The sequence below is a fragment of the Capra hircus genome, chromosome 12, assembly GCF_001704415.2.
Source record: "Capra hircus breed San Clemente chromosome 12, ASM170441v1, whole genome shotgun sequence".
In the NCBI taxonomy this organism is placed as follows: Eukaryota; Metazoa; Chordata; class Mammalia; order Artiodactyla; family Bovidae; genus Capra; species Capra hircus.
The window spans coordinates 84311716-84329429 of record NC_030819.1 but is presented as its reverse complement, the minus strand read 5'-3'; the positions used below and the strand labels follow the sequence as shown (position 1 = coordinate 84329429).

The window sequence follows — 17714 nt, the reverse complement described above, 5'->3', positions numbered from 1 at the left end:
TGCATATAAGTTAAATAAGCAGGGTGACAATATACAGACTTGACGTCCTCCTTTTCCTGTTTCGAACCAGTCTGTTGTTCCATGTCCAGTTCTAACTGTTGTTTCCTGACCTGCATATGGGTTTCTCAAGAGGCAGGGCAGATGTTTTGGTATTCCCATCTCTTTCAGAATTTTCCACAGTTTATTGTGATCCATACAGTCAAAGGCTTTGGCATAGTCAATAAAGCAGAAATAGATGTTTTTCTGGAACTCTCTTGCTTTTTCCATGTCTTATAAAATAGCTAAATATCCAATAGTTTTTAGAGCCTGTTTTTAGTTAATTTTTTAAACTGTCATTACTGATTATCACTGTTAGATAATACTCAGTATGGTGCTCATTTAACTTCCCCTGAAGATAAGTGATATTAATTTATGAAATCCTGTACACCCCAGACACAGCTGAAGTCATATTAATTAAATGTGTGTACAACCTCCAAATAGCATTATAATGGGATTCCCTCTGTGTCCTGTATATTTAACCAGCTGTTCAACAAAGGCAAACTGTATACTGTGCCTACTTGGGTTGTGTTTCTATCTCAACTTTAAGAGAATTTCACATGAAATTAAAGAGTACCCATCCAGGTGCACCTTGTAAAATACATAGAGTTGCAGTCAAATTGCCAAATGTAAACAACAAGCGATGAACACAGCATGGTGGTGATTTCTGTCATGTTTTTGTATACAAAACTGTTTTAAAAGTTTGCTTTTATGTTCTCTTGTGCCTTGCTTTAAGCAAATTGTGTGTGTAACTCTGTGAAAGATGAATTAGGAGTGATTTTTTCCCCCTATTTATGAGCAAAGTCATAGAATCATCTGTTTAAAGAAAGATAAAACTTCCTTAGAACATTTACACTGATTTGGTAATAATGTTCACTCTGTATCTGGCTTTGTATGTGTGCTCAAAATGTTTGGAATCTACTTGTAGTGCTTGATAGAGCATTATATACCTGAAAATGTTTTCAGTTTAACCCTGAGGTCTTCAACAAATTCAGTTTACTGTTTGTTCTAGTATAGGAGGAAGGGTTGTATTTATTTTTGTCCTATGGCTCCTTCCTTATTTTGTCTTTCAATCCTTTCTGATCTAGGAAAATGAAAGCATTGAAACTATGAAACACTGTTTTTTTTTTTTTTTCTTTTGCATTTTTATAGATTTAGCAGTTAGAAGAGGGATGTGCTAATTTTCCCTATCTTGTCATTAGCTCGGTAGGCTAGAGAAGAGATCTGGTGTACATTTGTTTCAATAGTTGGATAAAAGCCAACCCTCGCCTAGAATTTAGGTGCTAAGCATATGGTGGAGATGTGGTAATTCTGTATTATTATTGTACAAATTGTAGTAGTATTTATTGATACAAATGCAGTTCTGTGTCTAAAATCATAATGCATTGAGTTTTAAAATTTTCTTTGTGCTATTTTGTAGTCTAAATTTGTTGTTCATTCGTGTCCGACTCCTTGCGACCCCATGGACTGCAGCATGCCAGTCCTCGCCGTCTGTCACCAACTCCCAGATCTTGCTCAAACTCATGTCCATTGAGTCCGTGATGCCATCCAACCATCTCATCCTCTGTTGTCCCCTTCTCCTCCTGCCTTCAATCTTTCCCAGCATCAGAGTCTTTTTCAATGAATTGGCTCTTCACCTCAGTGGCCAAAGTAATGGAGCTTCAGCTTCAGTCCTTCCAATGAATATTCATGGTTGATTTCCTTTCGTATTGGCTAGTTTGATCTCCTTGCTATTAAAGGGAATCTCAAGAGTCTTCTCCAGCACCACAGTTTGAAAGCATCAGTTCTTCTGATGCTTCTTTAGGCTCAGCCTTCCTTAGGGTCCAACTCTCACATCCATACATGACTACTGCAAAAACCATAGTTTTGTCTATATGGACCTTTGTTGGCAAAGTGACATCTCTGCTTTTTAATATGCTGTCTAGGTTTGTAATAGCTTTTCTTCCAAGGAGCAAGTGTCTTTTCATTTCATGGCTGCAGTCACTGTCCACAGTGATGTTGGAGCACAAGAAGATAAAGTCTGTCACTGTAGTCTAAATAGCATGACATTTTTACGTATGAAAGTGTTTTGGAGCTTGTTTTTTGTTATTTAAACAAGTAGTTTCCTCATTGAAGAATTAAACAAATGCATTCAACCTGATGCTTCATTTCAGTCTCTTACTACAGTGTATGGATTGAAGGGGCTCAATAATTAGTTATTGTTATTTTTATGACTTCTAGAGATTTTTATTTTAAAGCATTTTGATTTTTGGTGAAAAATAAGATTTTGATTTCTTCTACCACTGTCGCGTCTGCCTACAATGTGGGAGACCTGGGTTCGATCTGTGGGTTGGGAAGATCTCCTGGAGAAGGAAATGGCAACCCACTCCAGTACTCTTGCCTGGAAAATCCTATGGAAAGAGGAGCCTGGTAGGCTACCGTCCATGGGGTCACAAAGAGTCGGACACGACTGAGTGACTTCACTCACTCATTCACTCACCACTGTTAGAAGCTAAGTATTCACAAATTAGCTTGTGAATTGCTTAAGCTTACTCTTCCCATTTATTGACATGTTTACATTTATAATATTGATGTTGCATTAATAGTGTTTTGCTTAATTTTGCTTCCTTGTAAGTTTAGCATATTAATGAACTTTGTGTGTCTGTGTGTGTGTGTGTGGTGTGAAGAGGAGTCAGTATAGTTTCTACACCCAAGGGTTGATGTTACATGTATAGACTCAATGGCAATGAAGTAGTGATTCAAAAGACTGAGGAACCAGCCCAATTTCTTAACTGTTCGATGTCCCTAGTTTTTTAAAACAAGTGTCAAGAATTGAAGTAATGATGTCCATAGAAATATAACTTGTGGATGTATATTCATGTGAAATAATTTCATGTTTCTGAGGTGTTTCACAGCAGGGAGGTTTTGTGTTGGTAACTTAGCTGCCCTTTTTCTTTTGCTATATTGTATATACTTCTTATTACATTTTCTACATAGCCGTATAATTACCTGTTTATGTGCTTGTCTCCTCCACTTGATTGTTATTTAAGTTATTTACATTCACATAGCTGATTTATTTTTGTATCACTGACTTGCTCTTTATTTCTTTTTGTGTATTTGGTATTCCATTTCCATCAATTCTGCTTGAAAAACCTCTTTTGACACTTTTTGTAGTCGAGGTCTGCTGTAAACAGATTCTCTCAGCTTTTGCTTCTCTGGAAATGTCTTTATTTTGCTTTTGTTTATGAAAAGTGGTTTTACTCGACATTGAATTCTAGGATGAGGGTATTTTCCTTTCAGTTCCTCAAGGATGCCATTCGGTTGTCTTTTGTTGGCATTGTTTCTGGTGAAAAATTTGTATCATTTTTGTTTAGTATTTAATGTCTTCTCTTCTTTGGGTGTATTTTTATGGTTTGCCCTTTAATTTTAATTTTCAGTAGTTTGACTGTGAGGGTCCTACGTATGGGTGGTGTTTGCTTGTTTTGTATTTTTTCTGGGGATTGCTGAGCTTCTTAGATCTGTGAATTGATAGATGTATATGTCTGTATCTGTATTTATAATACTCTTTTCTCTTCTGCTGGGGTCCCAAGCTATACTTGTGTTACAACATTTCATATTGTATCATGAATATTGGTTACTCTATTTTGTTTGTTTGTTTCAGTTTGAATATTTTCTATTGATCTGTGTTTAGGTTCACCAGTTCTTTTCTCAGCAGTGTTCAGGTTCTTTTTAAGCCCGTCTAATGAATTCATTTCTGATACACTTTTCATTCTAACAGATTAAGAAAATAGTGTCCATGATTTGCTACTGAAATTCCCCATTGCATGGTCATAATTCCATTATACCCTTTAGCATTATTTTTATGAATCTTCTTTTAAATAGTCTGTCTAGTAATTCTGCCCTCTAGGCTGTCTCTCAGTCACTTGTTTTGACTGTGGGCCACATTTCTTGCTTCTTTGTGTCTTGTAACATTTGATTGTATGGTGGACATTTTATTTAATTACAGTAGAAATTAAATAATATTTGCTCCCAAGAGTGGGCATGCTCTTCTTTCAGACTCTTGAAATGGGGGCTGTGTCTCTGATCACTAGTTGAGCTGGGTTTGGTCTTCTGCTACTAGAGTTTTATTCAGCTTGTCTGTGGCCTCAAATCCTTTGCGGACTTGAGATCTGAGTGCTAATGAGATTCTGGCAATTTGCTTTTTGGCTTTAACACTTGAACTTTGGCTTTGGAAACCATGGAATATCTCTTTCTGCTTTGAAGTCTTGATGCCCATTTTTAGGATTTCTATAGTGTTCTTTTTTTGTTTTCAGTTCCATTGCTGGCTCTCTTTCTTCAGAGACTTGGTATCCTGCCCCCAGCCTTCAGATAGCAGCTGGCGTGTGTGCTCTGAAGGTCTAGGTTTCTCTCAGGTCTCCTGGCTGGTCCAGAGGCTTTGGCAGGCAGCTGCTTTGCACTGGGAGAGGCCTCTCCTGCCTCGGAGCATCCCCATGTTTGGCTTTCCTGCTCTAACCCTGGCCACAGGCGTCTACCCCATGCGGTGTGTGAAGACTTGAGGGAAAGAGTTGGTTGGAGGGTGCAGACTCACTCTGTGGCTGGGACTTCATGACCCAGGACCTGGAAGTCTAATCTCTCATGCCAGCGCTCATGTGGCTGTCAATAGTTCGTTAAAAAACTTGGGCTTTACTGAATTTATTCTTCTTCTTCAGCTCTTGTCAAGGATAAGAGCAGTCTGTTTCCTCCCAGTATTTAGTCAGTACCCGTGCATTGGAGAAGGAAGTGGCAACCCACTCCAGTGTTCTTGCCTGGAGAATCCCAGGGACGGCGGAGCCTGGTGGGCTGCTGTCTATGGGGTTGCACAGAGTCGGACACGACTGAAGCGACTTAGCAGCAGCAGCAGGTTGCCTTGTGTCCTCAGCTTCCTGAGATCAGCTTCCTGATGGGTTGAAAACAACAGCGAGAAGAATTCTGTAGGGTGTCTGGCTTCTTTTGGTTGTTAGGATGAGAGCAGTGGTGTTGTGGACTACTCTGTAATCCAACAGCCAGAAGTTGTTGTGTTGTTAGTACTTTAACATTTAGTCTGTGTTAGATGGGCCATGTGTGAGTATATATATCACATAGTATTTTTCCTTAGGATTATCTTCAAAGTGAATTTAAAGGCCTGTTTTGAAAGACAAGTCTTGTTATCTTTGCATAATATTTTTTGAAGGCTTCCCTTGTGGCTCAGCTGGCAAAGAATCTTCCTACAATGTGTGAGATCTGGGTTTAGTCCCTTGGTTGGGAAGATCTGCTGGAGGAGGGCATGGCAACCCACTTGGACATTCTTGCTTGGAGAATCTCCATGGATAGAGGAGCCTGGCTTGCTGCAGTCCCTGGGGGTTGCAAAGAGTTGGACATGACTTAGCAACTAAGCAAAGAACATTATTATTTGCAAAAAATCCTATTTCTTTAGTGAAGTGAATAATCAATACTGTGACTTACTGTCTTTTTAAATAGAGAAGTTAAGTGTTATATTTCTTTAATGGGCCCTAGTAGCTCTATTCAGTAGAACCTCTGTCATGATAGATGTGTTCTTTATATGTTTTGACCAATATGGGAGCCACTAGGCTCTTGTGGTTCGTGAACACTTGGTATGTGACTAGGGCAGCAAAGGAACTGAGTTTTAAAATTTAATTTACATTTAAATAACCACACGTAGTTAATGGCTACCACAGTGAATAGTACAGGTTTATGTACTACACATATATATGGTGAAAACAGTAGCTTAATGTGTGCACAGTTATGCTGAACAGTTCCAGAATCATAGTGTTTTAAAAGTACCCTTCTTTCCCTTTTTGATGATTACCACTTGAAACACTGTGTGTGTCTGGATTCTCTGTGAGGAATACAACTTGATGAATTCACGCTATTTTCAATGAATGAACAATTAGCTTTGTAAACTAATCTATGCATTTTCGAATATCCGTGAACTATCTGTTGATACAATTGTAGAAGAAATCTCATTGCAATAAAAATCCAGTTTTATTTCTTGAGGCTTCAGTCTACTCTGTGGTGGTGGTGGTGGTGTAGTTGCTAAGTCTTGTCCGACTCCTGTGACCCCGTGGACTTGCAAGCCCACCCGGCTCCTCTGTCCATGGGATTCTCCAGGCAAGAATACTGGAGTGGGTTGCCATTTCCTTCTCCAAGTCTACTCTGTAGTTATTCATAAAGTTCAAATACAGGCTAATCTGAATCAAGAGAAATGTGATGTCTCTCAGGCCAAGCTATGGAGATGTAAGTCAAATTCAGTTCTCTAAGTGCCTAAATCACGTCTTTCCATCCCCTCCCAGTCCGAGTGTGGTATGTGCTATGAAAAGGACGCAGGAGGAGGGGGCTCGAGGGTGAACTCTGAGTACCACTGTGATTGCCAGCTACCAAGTTAGCTGGGCTTCCCTTGTGGCTCAGGCGGTAAAGAGTTCACTTGCAGTGCAGGAGACCAGGGTTCGACTCCTGGGTTGGGAGGATCCCCTGGAGCAGGGCATGGCAACCCACTCCAGTGTTCTTGCCTGGAGAACCCCATGGACAGGGGGGCCTGGCGGGCTACAGTCCATGGGGTTGTAAGAGTCAGACATGACTTAGTGACTAAATCACCAAATTAGCTAAATTACCTTTGTAAAAATGCTTAATTTGTTAATCTGTAGCAAGGTCATTTATCATTAGAGTCTTCATTCTATAATCTTAAGATTGGAAGGAATCTTTTGAGTTTTTCTCTCTCTTCTGCCTTCATACAGGATAGTTATGAAGACTCTTCACTTATTTTTATATTTATTATTTCTTTTAATCATAAAATTCACGTGCTAAATTGAATGCCTCTTGATGAAATCACAGTGATGATATAATGGACCCTGTTTTTTCATTTTGGAAATTGAAGAAGTGTTGTTGAGAAGGGAATACTTACATGTGTGCTTTTTATTTTATCTTTCTTCATAGATGGATAGATTTGCCAGCATAAGAATTCCAGGGAGCAAAAAAGAGAGGCCTCCACTTTCCAACCTGAGGACTGCATTTTCAAACAATGATTGTTCTTCAGAAATGAATGAAAACATTCCAAAACCACTGTCAGAGAAGGAAATCTTAGAGCTTTTTGAAAAGATGATGGTAAGAATTTTGATTCATTATGAAGTGTTTGATGTAAAAGCCTTAGCTTTGGCTTATGTTCATGGAACTAAACATGTATGAAACTTAGGTTCCATAGGTGATTTCTGATGTCATTAAGATAGCTAGCACAAGGCATAGAGTTTTAGGATTACAAAAATAAGAATCTGAAGAAAAGTGTCATACCAGTTGTTTTACACAGAAGTACATAAAAACATAAACCCTCTAAATTATCAAGTGGTATACTTTTATCTTAAATAGACTATCTAAGTGATATGTCTGGTTCGGTTGCATTTGAGAATGACAGTTACAGTGCTTTGCTGTGTGTGTTGTTAAGTGTGCTGATTTTTGGACCTTGTTTGAGCTCTTAGTCCCCACAGTAACCATGTTTGCATAGTCCTGCAACAGTTAAGTCTGCAGACACTTGAACTCACTTGCTTTGGGGTGTGCCTTTGTAACTCTTCTATAACCACGAGTTAATATAATTTCAGTCTAGAACAAAGAGAATGTAACCTTTTTTTTTTTTTGCTAGCCTTTGCATCTGTTTATGAGACTTGTGTAAGGCAGATTTCTTCAAGACTGCCTTTGAGGACTCAAGATAGTAAACTGCCCTCTTACCCACGCATCGTGTGTTTGAACCATGGCCTAAATTGTCTGAGATTCTGGAATGGTACTGTTTCGGTTCACCTTGTTAAGACAGTTTTCTCCCTTGTATTATAGTTGCTGGTGTCATCTGAGTAAGTAGAGCAAGTAGGCCAGTGATAGACATTTGCGAAGGCATACCACAAGCTGTTAAAGTATAACATCGGAAGTACAGAACATAGTTGATGATTTTCTGTTCTGAATATGATGACTTTAGAAGTATTTTCCTGTTAGTCTTACCCTTCTCCTAGCTGAGAGTATTCAGTTCAGTTCAGTCGCTCAGTCGTGTCCGACTCTTTGTGACGCCATGAATCGCAGCACGCCAGGCCTCCATGTCCATCACCAACTCCCGGAGTTCACTCACACTCATGTCCATTGAGTCAATGATGCCATCAGCCATCTCATCCTCTGTCGTCCCCTTCTCCTCCTGCCCCCAATCTCTCCCAGCATCAGAGTCTTTTCCAATGAGTCAACTCTTCTCATGAAGTGGCCAAAGTACTGGAGTTTCAGCTTCAGCATCATTCCTTCCAAAGAAATCCCAGGGCTGATCTCCTTCAGAATGGACTGGTTGGATCTCCTTGAAGTCCAAGGGACTCTCAAGAGTCTTCTCCAACACCACAGTTCAGAAGCATCAATTCTTCAGCGCTCAGCCTTCTTCACAGTCCAACTCTCACATCCATACATGACCACAGGAAAAACCATAGCCTTGACTAGACGGTTTTATTTATATGAACAGAGCAGATGGATATTGGCATCTTTGAAGTGTTTACATGTTTAATAACTGGACCAGATCACTTTTTAAATCTTAAACAGGTCTCCCTGTTGGCAGAAGATCTTTTGCAGTCAAACTCACTTTATTCAGCAGAAGTAAAGTGGATTTTTGCTTTCTAAGGACTGCCAATTTGCTAATGAGTGAGTTTGTCACAACTAAAGGCTATAAAAGAAATAAGCACTGGGTTCTTCTTTTCCTTTCTGATACCTTGACCATATCACAATACATTGCAGGGAGAACTTGAAGATTCTGAAGCTGAGAAGGGCCTTTCTCCTCCTTTAAATGTGGACTCAACTGGTGTTTCTCAGGCTTGTCAAGCGGAGTACCACATCTCTGACACATTTAAAGCTATTTCTAGGTCTGGGGAGAAGGCTAGATTTAGGTTGGGGTTTATTTTTGGCTTTGCCTATCTGTACCATTTTTATTAATAAAAATCCTTCAGAAGAAGCAACGTTGAATACTCTCCCATTTTTGTTTTTTGGCATTTGTCAAAATGAGGTTTCATTTAAAACTTGTGTCTAGATTCTTTGTCTTGGCATTGTACGGTTTAAAAAACTTATGTTCTCAGAGGTACTTAGATGATTATTTTTTGCATGAAGTAAAAACTTTGTTTTGAAGAACACCTCTTTTTCCTCCTCACGATGGTCCTTTGAGACAGTGTGCTGACTTGATTGCTTAATGAATGCGAAGTACAGTGTCATCCTTGAACATTCGTACTTATTTCACCTTTATTTAGAAAATGATTTAGTTGGTCTCTAGGTAACAGTTTTAGTGCACTTTTAAAAAGTAATGATGAGTTTTAGTTCTGCTACTTCTTAAGGGCTTTTCCCCCCTCTGTTTTTATCCAGTGAAAGGAGAATTTTGATCTGAAAGCTCATTTTGGTTTCTCTGTGGATCTTAGATACATGAAATAGTTGCATGAGCATCGCTATATACACAACTTTGATTTCTGGATGTCAGATTTCAGTGGTTGCTCTTGAACTCACAGTGGGTCTGTGTAGCTGGCTTTTTGACCAAGGTGAACGTGGCAGGTATAGATTGAAAGTGACCTGTTGTTCCAGCCAGTGCCTCTTTCAACCAGCCCTTTCAACTTATTCCTGCCTGCTGCCAGATAGCTTTCACCACAGGCCCCAGAGGTTTCCATTTGCTTTCAAGATAACGAAACCCTAGTTTAATTTAAATAAGTTAACTTTTACCCGGAGAAAGCCTCTCCCTTGCCCGTTCAGGGCTGCTCTGCTCAGAGCCTGCGGTGCTCTTGGTGGGGCTGTGGGGGGCCCTGCTCTGTTTCTGCCCTGTGTTTCTCCTCCTCCTGCTCTTCCAGTCTGTCTCCTACAGGGTGAGCTTGGAGGTGAAGGGAGGAGAGCAAGGATACTCTGCCGGCCGGGGGTGTTTATGGTCTGGCCCTGGTGTCATGGAGTGTCGTGTTGGTGTTTTACTCCTGCTTGTAGCTTATTGCCCCAGATTTGATGGCTTGAAACCACACCAGTGTATCAGCGCCTTGTAGTTCTGTAGGCTGAAGCCCAGGATGACTCAGCTGATTTCTCTAGGGTGACAAAACTTAAGTCAGTGTTGGATGGGTGGACTCTTCTTCAGAGGCTTTGGGGGAACACTCCTCCTTCCAAGTTCATGTTGCTGACAAAATGCAGTGCCCAGGTGTTGTAGGTCTGAGATCCCAGCTTCCTCGCCGACTGCCATCTGGGGTTGCCTTAGCCTTGAGAGGCCCCTTTCCTCTCCTTCACATGGGCCCTCACGTCTCAGACATGTCAAATCCATCTCATGCTTAGAATTTCTCTGAATCCCCCTTCTGTGGCATCTCTTGCCTTCATGGGGAGAAAGTTCTCTGCTTTTAAGGGTTTGTGAATTAGATTGGGCTCACCCAGAAAATCCAAAATACTTCCACTGATTTAAAGTTTGTAACCCTAAGTACATTGAAAAAGCCCCTTTGTCGTGTGATTTAACATATTTACAGAAGCCAGGGTTTAGGGCATGGATACCTTTGGGGGATCATTTTGCCTGTCACAGGTATTGTTGTCGTTTAGTGACTAAGTCATGTCTGACTTTTGCAACCCCAAGGACTGTAGCCCACCAGGCTGCTGTCTCCATGGGATTTCTCAGGCACGGATACTGGAGTGGGTTGCCGTTTCCTTCTCCAGGGGATCTTCCTGACCCAGGGATCGAACCTGTGTGTCCTGCCTTGACAGGCAGATTCTTTCCCACTGAGCCACCTGGGAAGCCCCTGCTAGCAGCATGAGAGATTACAGACGCGATTACAGATGCCTTTCTCCTGGCGATCTGCGTGGCTCTCCGGCTCGCAGTGTTGCCTGTCATTCCCTCGCCACTGGTGGTGTCTCATTTGAACGTCAGAGGAGCCGTCTCCCCCGGCCTCCCACGAGCCCGTTCCTCTTGTGGGTCCCCTTGGGGTGCAGTGCCTCTGAGCCGGCCAGGCCTGCTCCTCTCCAGGATCCATATCCTCCGTGGGAAGCTAGAGTGTGCTGTGCCCCAGCCCCTGTCTTGTTCCATTCAGAGCCTGGCCTCCACAAAGCATAGTTGACGCTGGCGCTTTCTGCCCACAGCTTTTCCTTTGGGGATTGTTTTGTTGCAGATGTGTGCCCCCCTAGCTGCAGGTGGCTGCCCAGCCGTCAGGCCCTGCTTGCACCATGTCACACTGCATCGCTGGCCTCTTGTGTTTCTCGTTTCCTTTGGGTGTCAGGACACTTTCTTCTTCTCCTGAGTTTCCTCCTCTAGCCAGTTCATACTGGTTTACTTTCCATGTTTCTTCTCTGTCTGTCCTTTTATCTCCTCTGAGTGTTGCCTCTGTCCCTTTTGTTTCGTCTTTCTCTACCTTGGTTCACTGTACACTCCTTCTGGGGAATTGGAGCCTTTTCATATTGTAGAATATCGCATATATTCTGACACTCTGCTGTGTCTTTAACAAGGAGCAGCTATAATTGAGCTCATTAAAAGATGTTAAACCTCAATTCATTTTCTTATTTTTTCCCAGTGTTATTGAGTTACAGTTGACATTTAATATTGTGTAAACGTAAAGTACACAATGTGATGATTTGATAGATGTATATTTTTTAAAATGATTGCCACAGTAAGGTCAGTTCACACATTCATCACCTCACATAACTGTCATTTTTTTCCCCTGTGGTGAGAACGTTAAGATTTACTCTCTTCAGATCTTTCAAGTATAATTTTTTTTTTAAACTAGAGTTACCTTACTGTTCACTACATCCTAAGATTTGATTCATTTTATAACTGTAGCTTTGTACCCACTGACATCTCTCCACCCTTCAGCCCCTGGCAACCACCAGTCAATGCTGTTTCTATGAGTTTGGTATTTTTAGATAATACATTTCAGTGATAGCGTACACATTTGTCTTTCTCTGCCTGATTTATTTCACTTGGCATAGTGTTCACAGGGCTCATCTGTGTTGCCACAGGTGGCAAGATTTCCTTTTCAATGGCTGAATAGTACTCCATTACACTCCATCCACCCCCCCCCCCCCCGCACACCCACACCCACACCAGTTTCTTTATCCATTTATTTCTCAACAGATATTTGTTCTTTATATTGGTTATTGTAAGTAATGCTGCATTGAATAGGGGCATGAAGATGTCTTTTCAAGTGTTTTTACTTTCTTCAGATAAATACCCAGAAGTGGAATTGTTGGATCATATACTTCTATTTTTAATTTTTTGAGGAACATCCATACTACTTTCCATAGTGATTGTAACAATTTTCATTCCACCAGGAGTGCATTTCTTTTTTCACATTCTCCCTAGCACTTCATACTTCTTTTTGACACCGTTCTATGTGAAGTGATATATCATTGTGATTCTGATTTGCATTTCCCTAATAATTGGTGATGTTGTGACTCTTTTCATGTACCTATTGGCCATTTGTTTAACTTTTTTTGAAAAAATTTTTTTAGTTCTTTCCAATTTTAATCAGATAATATTTCTTTGCTTTTGAGTTGTATGAGTTCTTTATGTACTTTGGATAGTAACCTCTTATCAGATATGTAGCTTGCAAATATTTTCTCCATTTCACAAGTTGCTTTTTAATTTTGTTGAGTTTTAAAATTTTGTTTTGCTGTGCAGAAGTGTTTAATTCGGTAAAATCCTTCACATTTATTTTTGTTTTTGTAGCTTGTGCTTTTGGTATCATGTTCAAAAAGCTCATTGCCAAAACCAACATGGAAAAGCTTTTCCTTTATGTTTTCTTCCAGGAGTTTTAGAGTTTCAGGTCTTACATTTAAGTCTTTAATACATTTTGAGTTAATTTTTGTGAGTGGTATAAGGTGGGGTCCAGTTTTTTCTTTTCTTTCTTTTTTATTTGCATGTGATTATCCAGTTTTTCCTGCTTTATTAAGGAGACTATTTCTCCCCATTGAGTATAGTTGGCTCCCATTTCAAATATTAGTCAATCATATAGCATAGGTTTATTTCTGTACTCTTGATTCTGTTCTGTTGTTCTCTGGGTTTGTGCCATATTGTTGTAATTACTGTAACTTTGTAATATAGTTCAAAATTGAGATGTGTAATGTCTCCAACTTTGTTCTTTTTCAAGATTGTTTTGGTTATTCATAGTCTTTGGTGGTTCTTTTTTTCTATAAAGAATACCATTGGAATCTTGACAGCATTGCATTGAATATATAGATGGCTGTGAACAAGATGGACATTTTAGTTATGCTAATTCTTCCAACCCATGAACACAGGATATTTTTCCACTTATTTGTGTTTTTTGTAGTTTTCTTCATCAATTAGTTTTCTTCATCAATGACTAAAAATGATCAGTGTCCAGATCTTTTGCTCCTGAGAACTTGTGTGTAAGTCCCTTGTGTAATTTTATCCTTTATTTATTATTTTGACATGTCTCTATGCTAGATTAAATCCATGCAATATTATTCAGCTGGTTTATCATCTCAAATAACTGCCTGTTGAATTAAATGTATCTTTCTAACTTTTAAGATGTCTAAGATTTGATATTTCTTTTCACCTTCAATTCTATGTTTTGGTGGTGGTTAACTTTATCAAATTTTGGTTTGCTGGATAACTTAAAAATGTTAAAATAATGAATAGGAAGAAAAGTTTCATATAGTCATACCTCTTTTGTCTTTTCACTTTCACTGTATGTTGCGAGAACAAAAGCTGCAAGGTCATCTATCAAGCTGTGATCATCAACAGGCGTTAAATGAGTGCCAGTGATGACAGAATTACTTTGAAAAAAATTATTTAAATTCTGGACTTCCTGTCATCACTTGTAAGCATGGAAGAAATGGTCTAATAAAATTGCACAGAGTACTTAAGTATGAATAATAATGCTGTAATCTTTTCGTGGGAATATGTTTACCAGGCTCTGTTGTAATGTAGGAGAGAGTGCATTTATCGATTGCCATTAGCATTGCCTCTTCAGCGTGTGTTTGAAGTGTCCATTGGCATTAAGAGCTTAGATGACCTGCTATTTAATACATATTTTAGCTTTAGTGTGAGGAAACAGATAATACTAAAGCCATTCAAAATTTAATTTTGAAACAATTTTCAGATGTATTATAGAGTTGAATCTATTTTTGTTCAGTGGCGTTGTTTTTAAATAGGGTATTCGAGGTACACAAAAAACAGTAGAACCTACATAATTAATTGAAATACTTTGTGTGCTTTTTTAATCCCAGCCTCCTTTTTGAGGTATACAAAAAAGAATAGAACGCATGTAATTAATTGAAATCCTGGTGTACTCCTTTCAATTCCATCTTTTTGTGTTGTTAACCAAAATTTTAGAGAAACAGAGACCTGACTGAATAAAGATTGGGGTTTGTTAGGACTGTAGCCCAGGAGATATAGATTCAAGGAGCACTTGAGTTGTGTTCCTTTCGACTACAAATTAGGGGAGGCTTAGTAAGGCAAAAAGCCCTGCAAGGTTAGTAGAACTGGAATTGAAAAGAAGTAAGGGTGCTTGTTGAGTAGGGATTGGCTGGGGTCTGAAATGATTCCACAGTTGTGAAGGGGACAGACTTTGAACCTGTTAACCCAGTCCAAGCTGGTACTTGCTTCTTGCTTCTCAGTAAGTGGAGAGACAAGCTGTTGGGGCAGGGAATAATGACCTTGAGAAAGCCAGCAGGTCTAGAAGATGGTGGACTAGGGCCCCAGAGAACCGTCCTGTTTGAGTTAGAGTTCAGGCTGCTTTTATACTGAAAGAGGTAGAGGTTGTTGCAGACTTCCTGGTGCAGAGATTCTTTGTTCTTGCTGTTGTCCACATGGTTCCTGTAAATCTTGAACAAGACAAATGTTATTTCTGCTCCTCAACATTTTTTCTCTATATGAATGAAAATGTTATACATTTAAGGATTAAATATTTAATCCCTCTGTCCATGGAACTCTCCAGGCAAGAATACTGGAGTGAGAAGCAATTCCCTTCTTCAGGGAATCTTCCCAACACAGGGACTGAACCCAGGTCTCCTGAATTGCAGGCAGATTGTTTACCAGCTGAGCCACAAGGAAAGTCCAATGAGTAAAGTGTTACACATTTAAGGGTTAAACGTGGGATGTAGAGCCTTAAGAATAGGCTACCAGGTATATTTCAGGCTATAGGCAACATTTTTTTTTACAAAGGTCCAGAGCCAGCATGACTAAGCAAGGCAACAGAGCACAAAGGTTAGAGCTAAAGGAATCGATCCAGAATGCAGTCAGGTTTGTTCTTTGTTAGAAAACTACAAGGGTGCAGCTAGCAGATACTGTTTTGAAGTGGTTTGTTGTGTTCTTGAGTTTGTTAAAGTTGAGAGAAAATTCACATTCTCAGTGATGCAGGAATGTGTCTAAAACCACATCTATAATGGTCTAGCTCCATTTGGATGCCTGAACCATAGTTACTCCATTTTGATTTTTAAATAGTCTTAAATATATCATCAGTATATTTTTCAAGAAATCCTTCTCTATACTGACATCATAGGTCTGTTCTTACTATATTCCTAAAATCTGATATGAGAAAGTATTTTTCCTACATAGTAACTAGTTTTTCTATTATATTAATAGCATTATTAATATAATAAATATTATATTGAATAGGCATTCTTGTCCATCATTTGTAATATCTCCACTGTTTGTTTCTGAGGTCTGATTTTGTTCGTTGTTCTATTTGTCTAGCTCTGCAGTTATATCCATTGTCTTAATTACGTTATGTAATAAGCCTTGATATCTAAGACTTCCTTCCTCTCTTTAAAATTATCCTGACTGTTCTTGGCTGCTTTGTGATTTTGTATTAATTTTAAAATCAGTTAGATTTTATTATAAATCCTGTTGGGATCTTGATTGGAATTGTAATAAATTTATTGATTTAGATAGAATAAATACCTTTGTGATATTCAATTTTCCTGTGAACATTGGATATATTATAGCTATCTATTTATTTAGATATTTTTCTGTTCCTAAACTGTAACATTTATAATTTCCCCTTAGAGGTTGTGTGTATCTTTTATACGATTTATACCTTGGTTTGTTTCTAAAATAAAACTAATATTTTTAAAAACTTAAAATTTTTAGTAAGATTATTAATTTGCATGTTGCCTTTTACATTCAGTAATCTTACTGAATTCTCAGTTTTTATTATTTCTAGAGTTCCTCATATTTTTCTATGTATATAATCAGGATATCTGTGGCTAACTTTTACATCTTTTTCTGTTCTTATTCCTTTTCTGTTCTTTTTCCTTTCGTTGCAGTGAGTAGAAAACCGCAGAAAAGAGTTAATATGTTTTTTTTTCCCCCTGTTCCTAAAGTATTTAGTAAAGAATTTTGTTTTTCTTCATTTTCCATTTCAGGTATTTGAATAAAGTTGGCCAGCCCTTCACTAGAGTCTTCTTCCGATAGGGTAGACACATGGCTCTGCTAATTTTTATCCTTTAAATTGAGTATATCATCCATTGCTGATCAAATGAGTGACTGTTTTTATTCATTATTTCATTAGATCAGTTTTCCAGTATTTTCATAAGAACTGTATTTTAGTGGGCTTTGGACATTTACCTGTTCCCTTTGTTCCCTTTATGCTTTCAGAGTATACTGCATGAATTGTTGCATGAGCTGCTTTGTTTCTTCTGCTCTGGTGACTGCTATGTCTAAGCAAGAAAAGATAAGTACATATAGAGTTGAATAGTGAAGTATCTTTGTGTTCTTAGCTTTGTAGTCAGTTCAGATATCTTTGAAATGTAAGGTCCAGAGGAAGAACGAAGAGCTCAGGTGAACTAATGAAATTGAATTGATACTTTTTGGTACGGTTGCTGGGAGCAGAGTTCATCTCACTGTCCGTATTCATTGTTGTCACTCTTTGGGCACATGCTAAAGATAATTTTTCTTTTTTAATCTTTTCTTTTCCTTTTTCATAGTTGGTGTTAAGGACTTATGCTTAGCTGTTTCTTCAGTCAGACGAATGAATGAATCCCTATTGTGTTTGATGTGTAAGTGGTATCGAAAGGGCCACCAGGAGTCTGAAGGAACAGAAGCCAAGGAGGGCTCCTTTGTGTTAGTTCCCTAAGTGCTTATTGGCTGCTGTAGATTCCTACTAGCACTTTGTTGATTTCAAGCATTAGCAGTTTTTACAAATCTACTTTTTCTGTATTGTGGGTTTTTTTTTTTTTTATTTCTTAAAAAATATAAAAGTATATTTTGGGTTGGCGAGATAAAATGAGAGAGGTTCTATGGTAATGCTTTGTTCTGATCTATTAGTTGTCACTTTTCTCCCTCTCCTTTAGGTAGAAATTGAAAAATTCGGGTAAAGGTTGTTTAAAAGCAATCCAAATAATAATCCAGATAGGAGGAGGAGGAGAGAGGGTGGAAGTGTAAGGCGATTGTCAAGTTGATTCATGGGCTGTGTTTGTCAGGGGGGTGATGTCAGTGCCACGTTGTTTCTTCTAGATCCAGATAAATGAGAAAATAAATGATTTAGGGGCATTGGATTTTGCCTGGTGGGAGTTTGTTGACCCAGTCAAATGATTCGAAAGGGGAGTTTTGAAAGGATGAAGGTTATGCTAATGTTGAAGATTCTGCTTTCGCTAATTAGGAACTGTGCAAGTAGAGCCTTTTCCAATGGTGAAGGTCTTTTTTTTTTAGTCTGATTTTCTTCTCTAGGGAAGTCGGCCTTTGTGTTTTGTCAGATGAC

At 38.9% G+C, this 17714-nt stretch overlaps 1 protein-coding gene across 3 annotated transcripts in view; it reads left to right on the top strand.

Annotated features, from left to right (window-relative positions):
- Positions 1–17714, top strand: part of DIAPH3 (diaphanous related formin 3) — a 582111-nt gene that overhangs the window by 51338 nt on the left and 513059 nt on the right. For all 3 annotated transcript variants that reach the window (XM_018056821.1, XM_018056820.1, XM_018056822.1), the window contains one exon: positions 6985–7152. In XM_018056821.1, coding sequence (XP_017912310.1) covers positions 6985–7152 — 168 coding nt within the window. The remainder of the gene's footprint in view (positions 1–6984; positions 7153–17714) is intronic.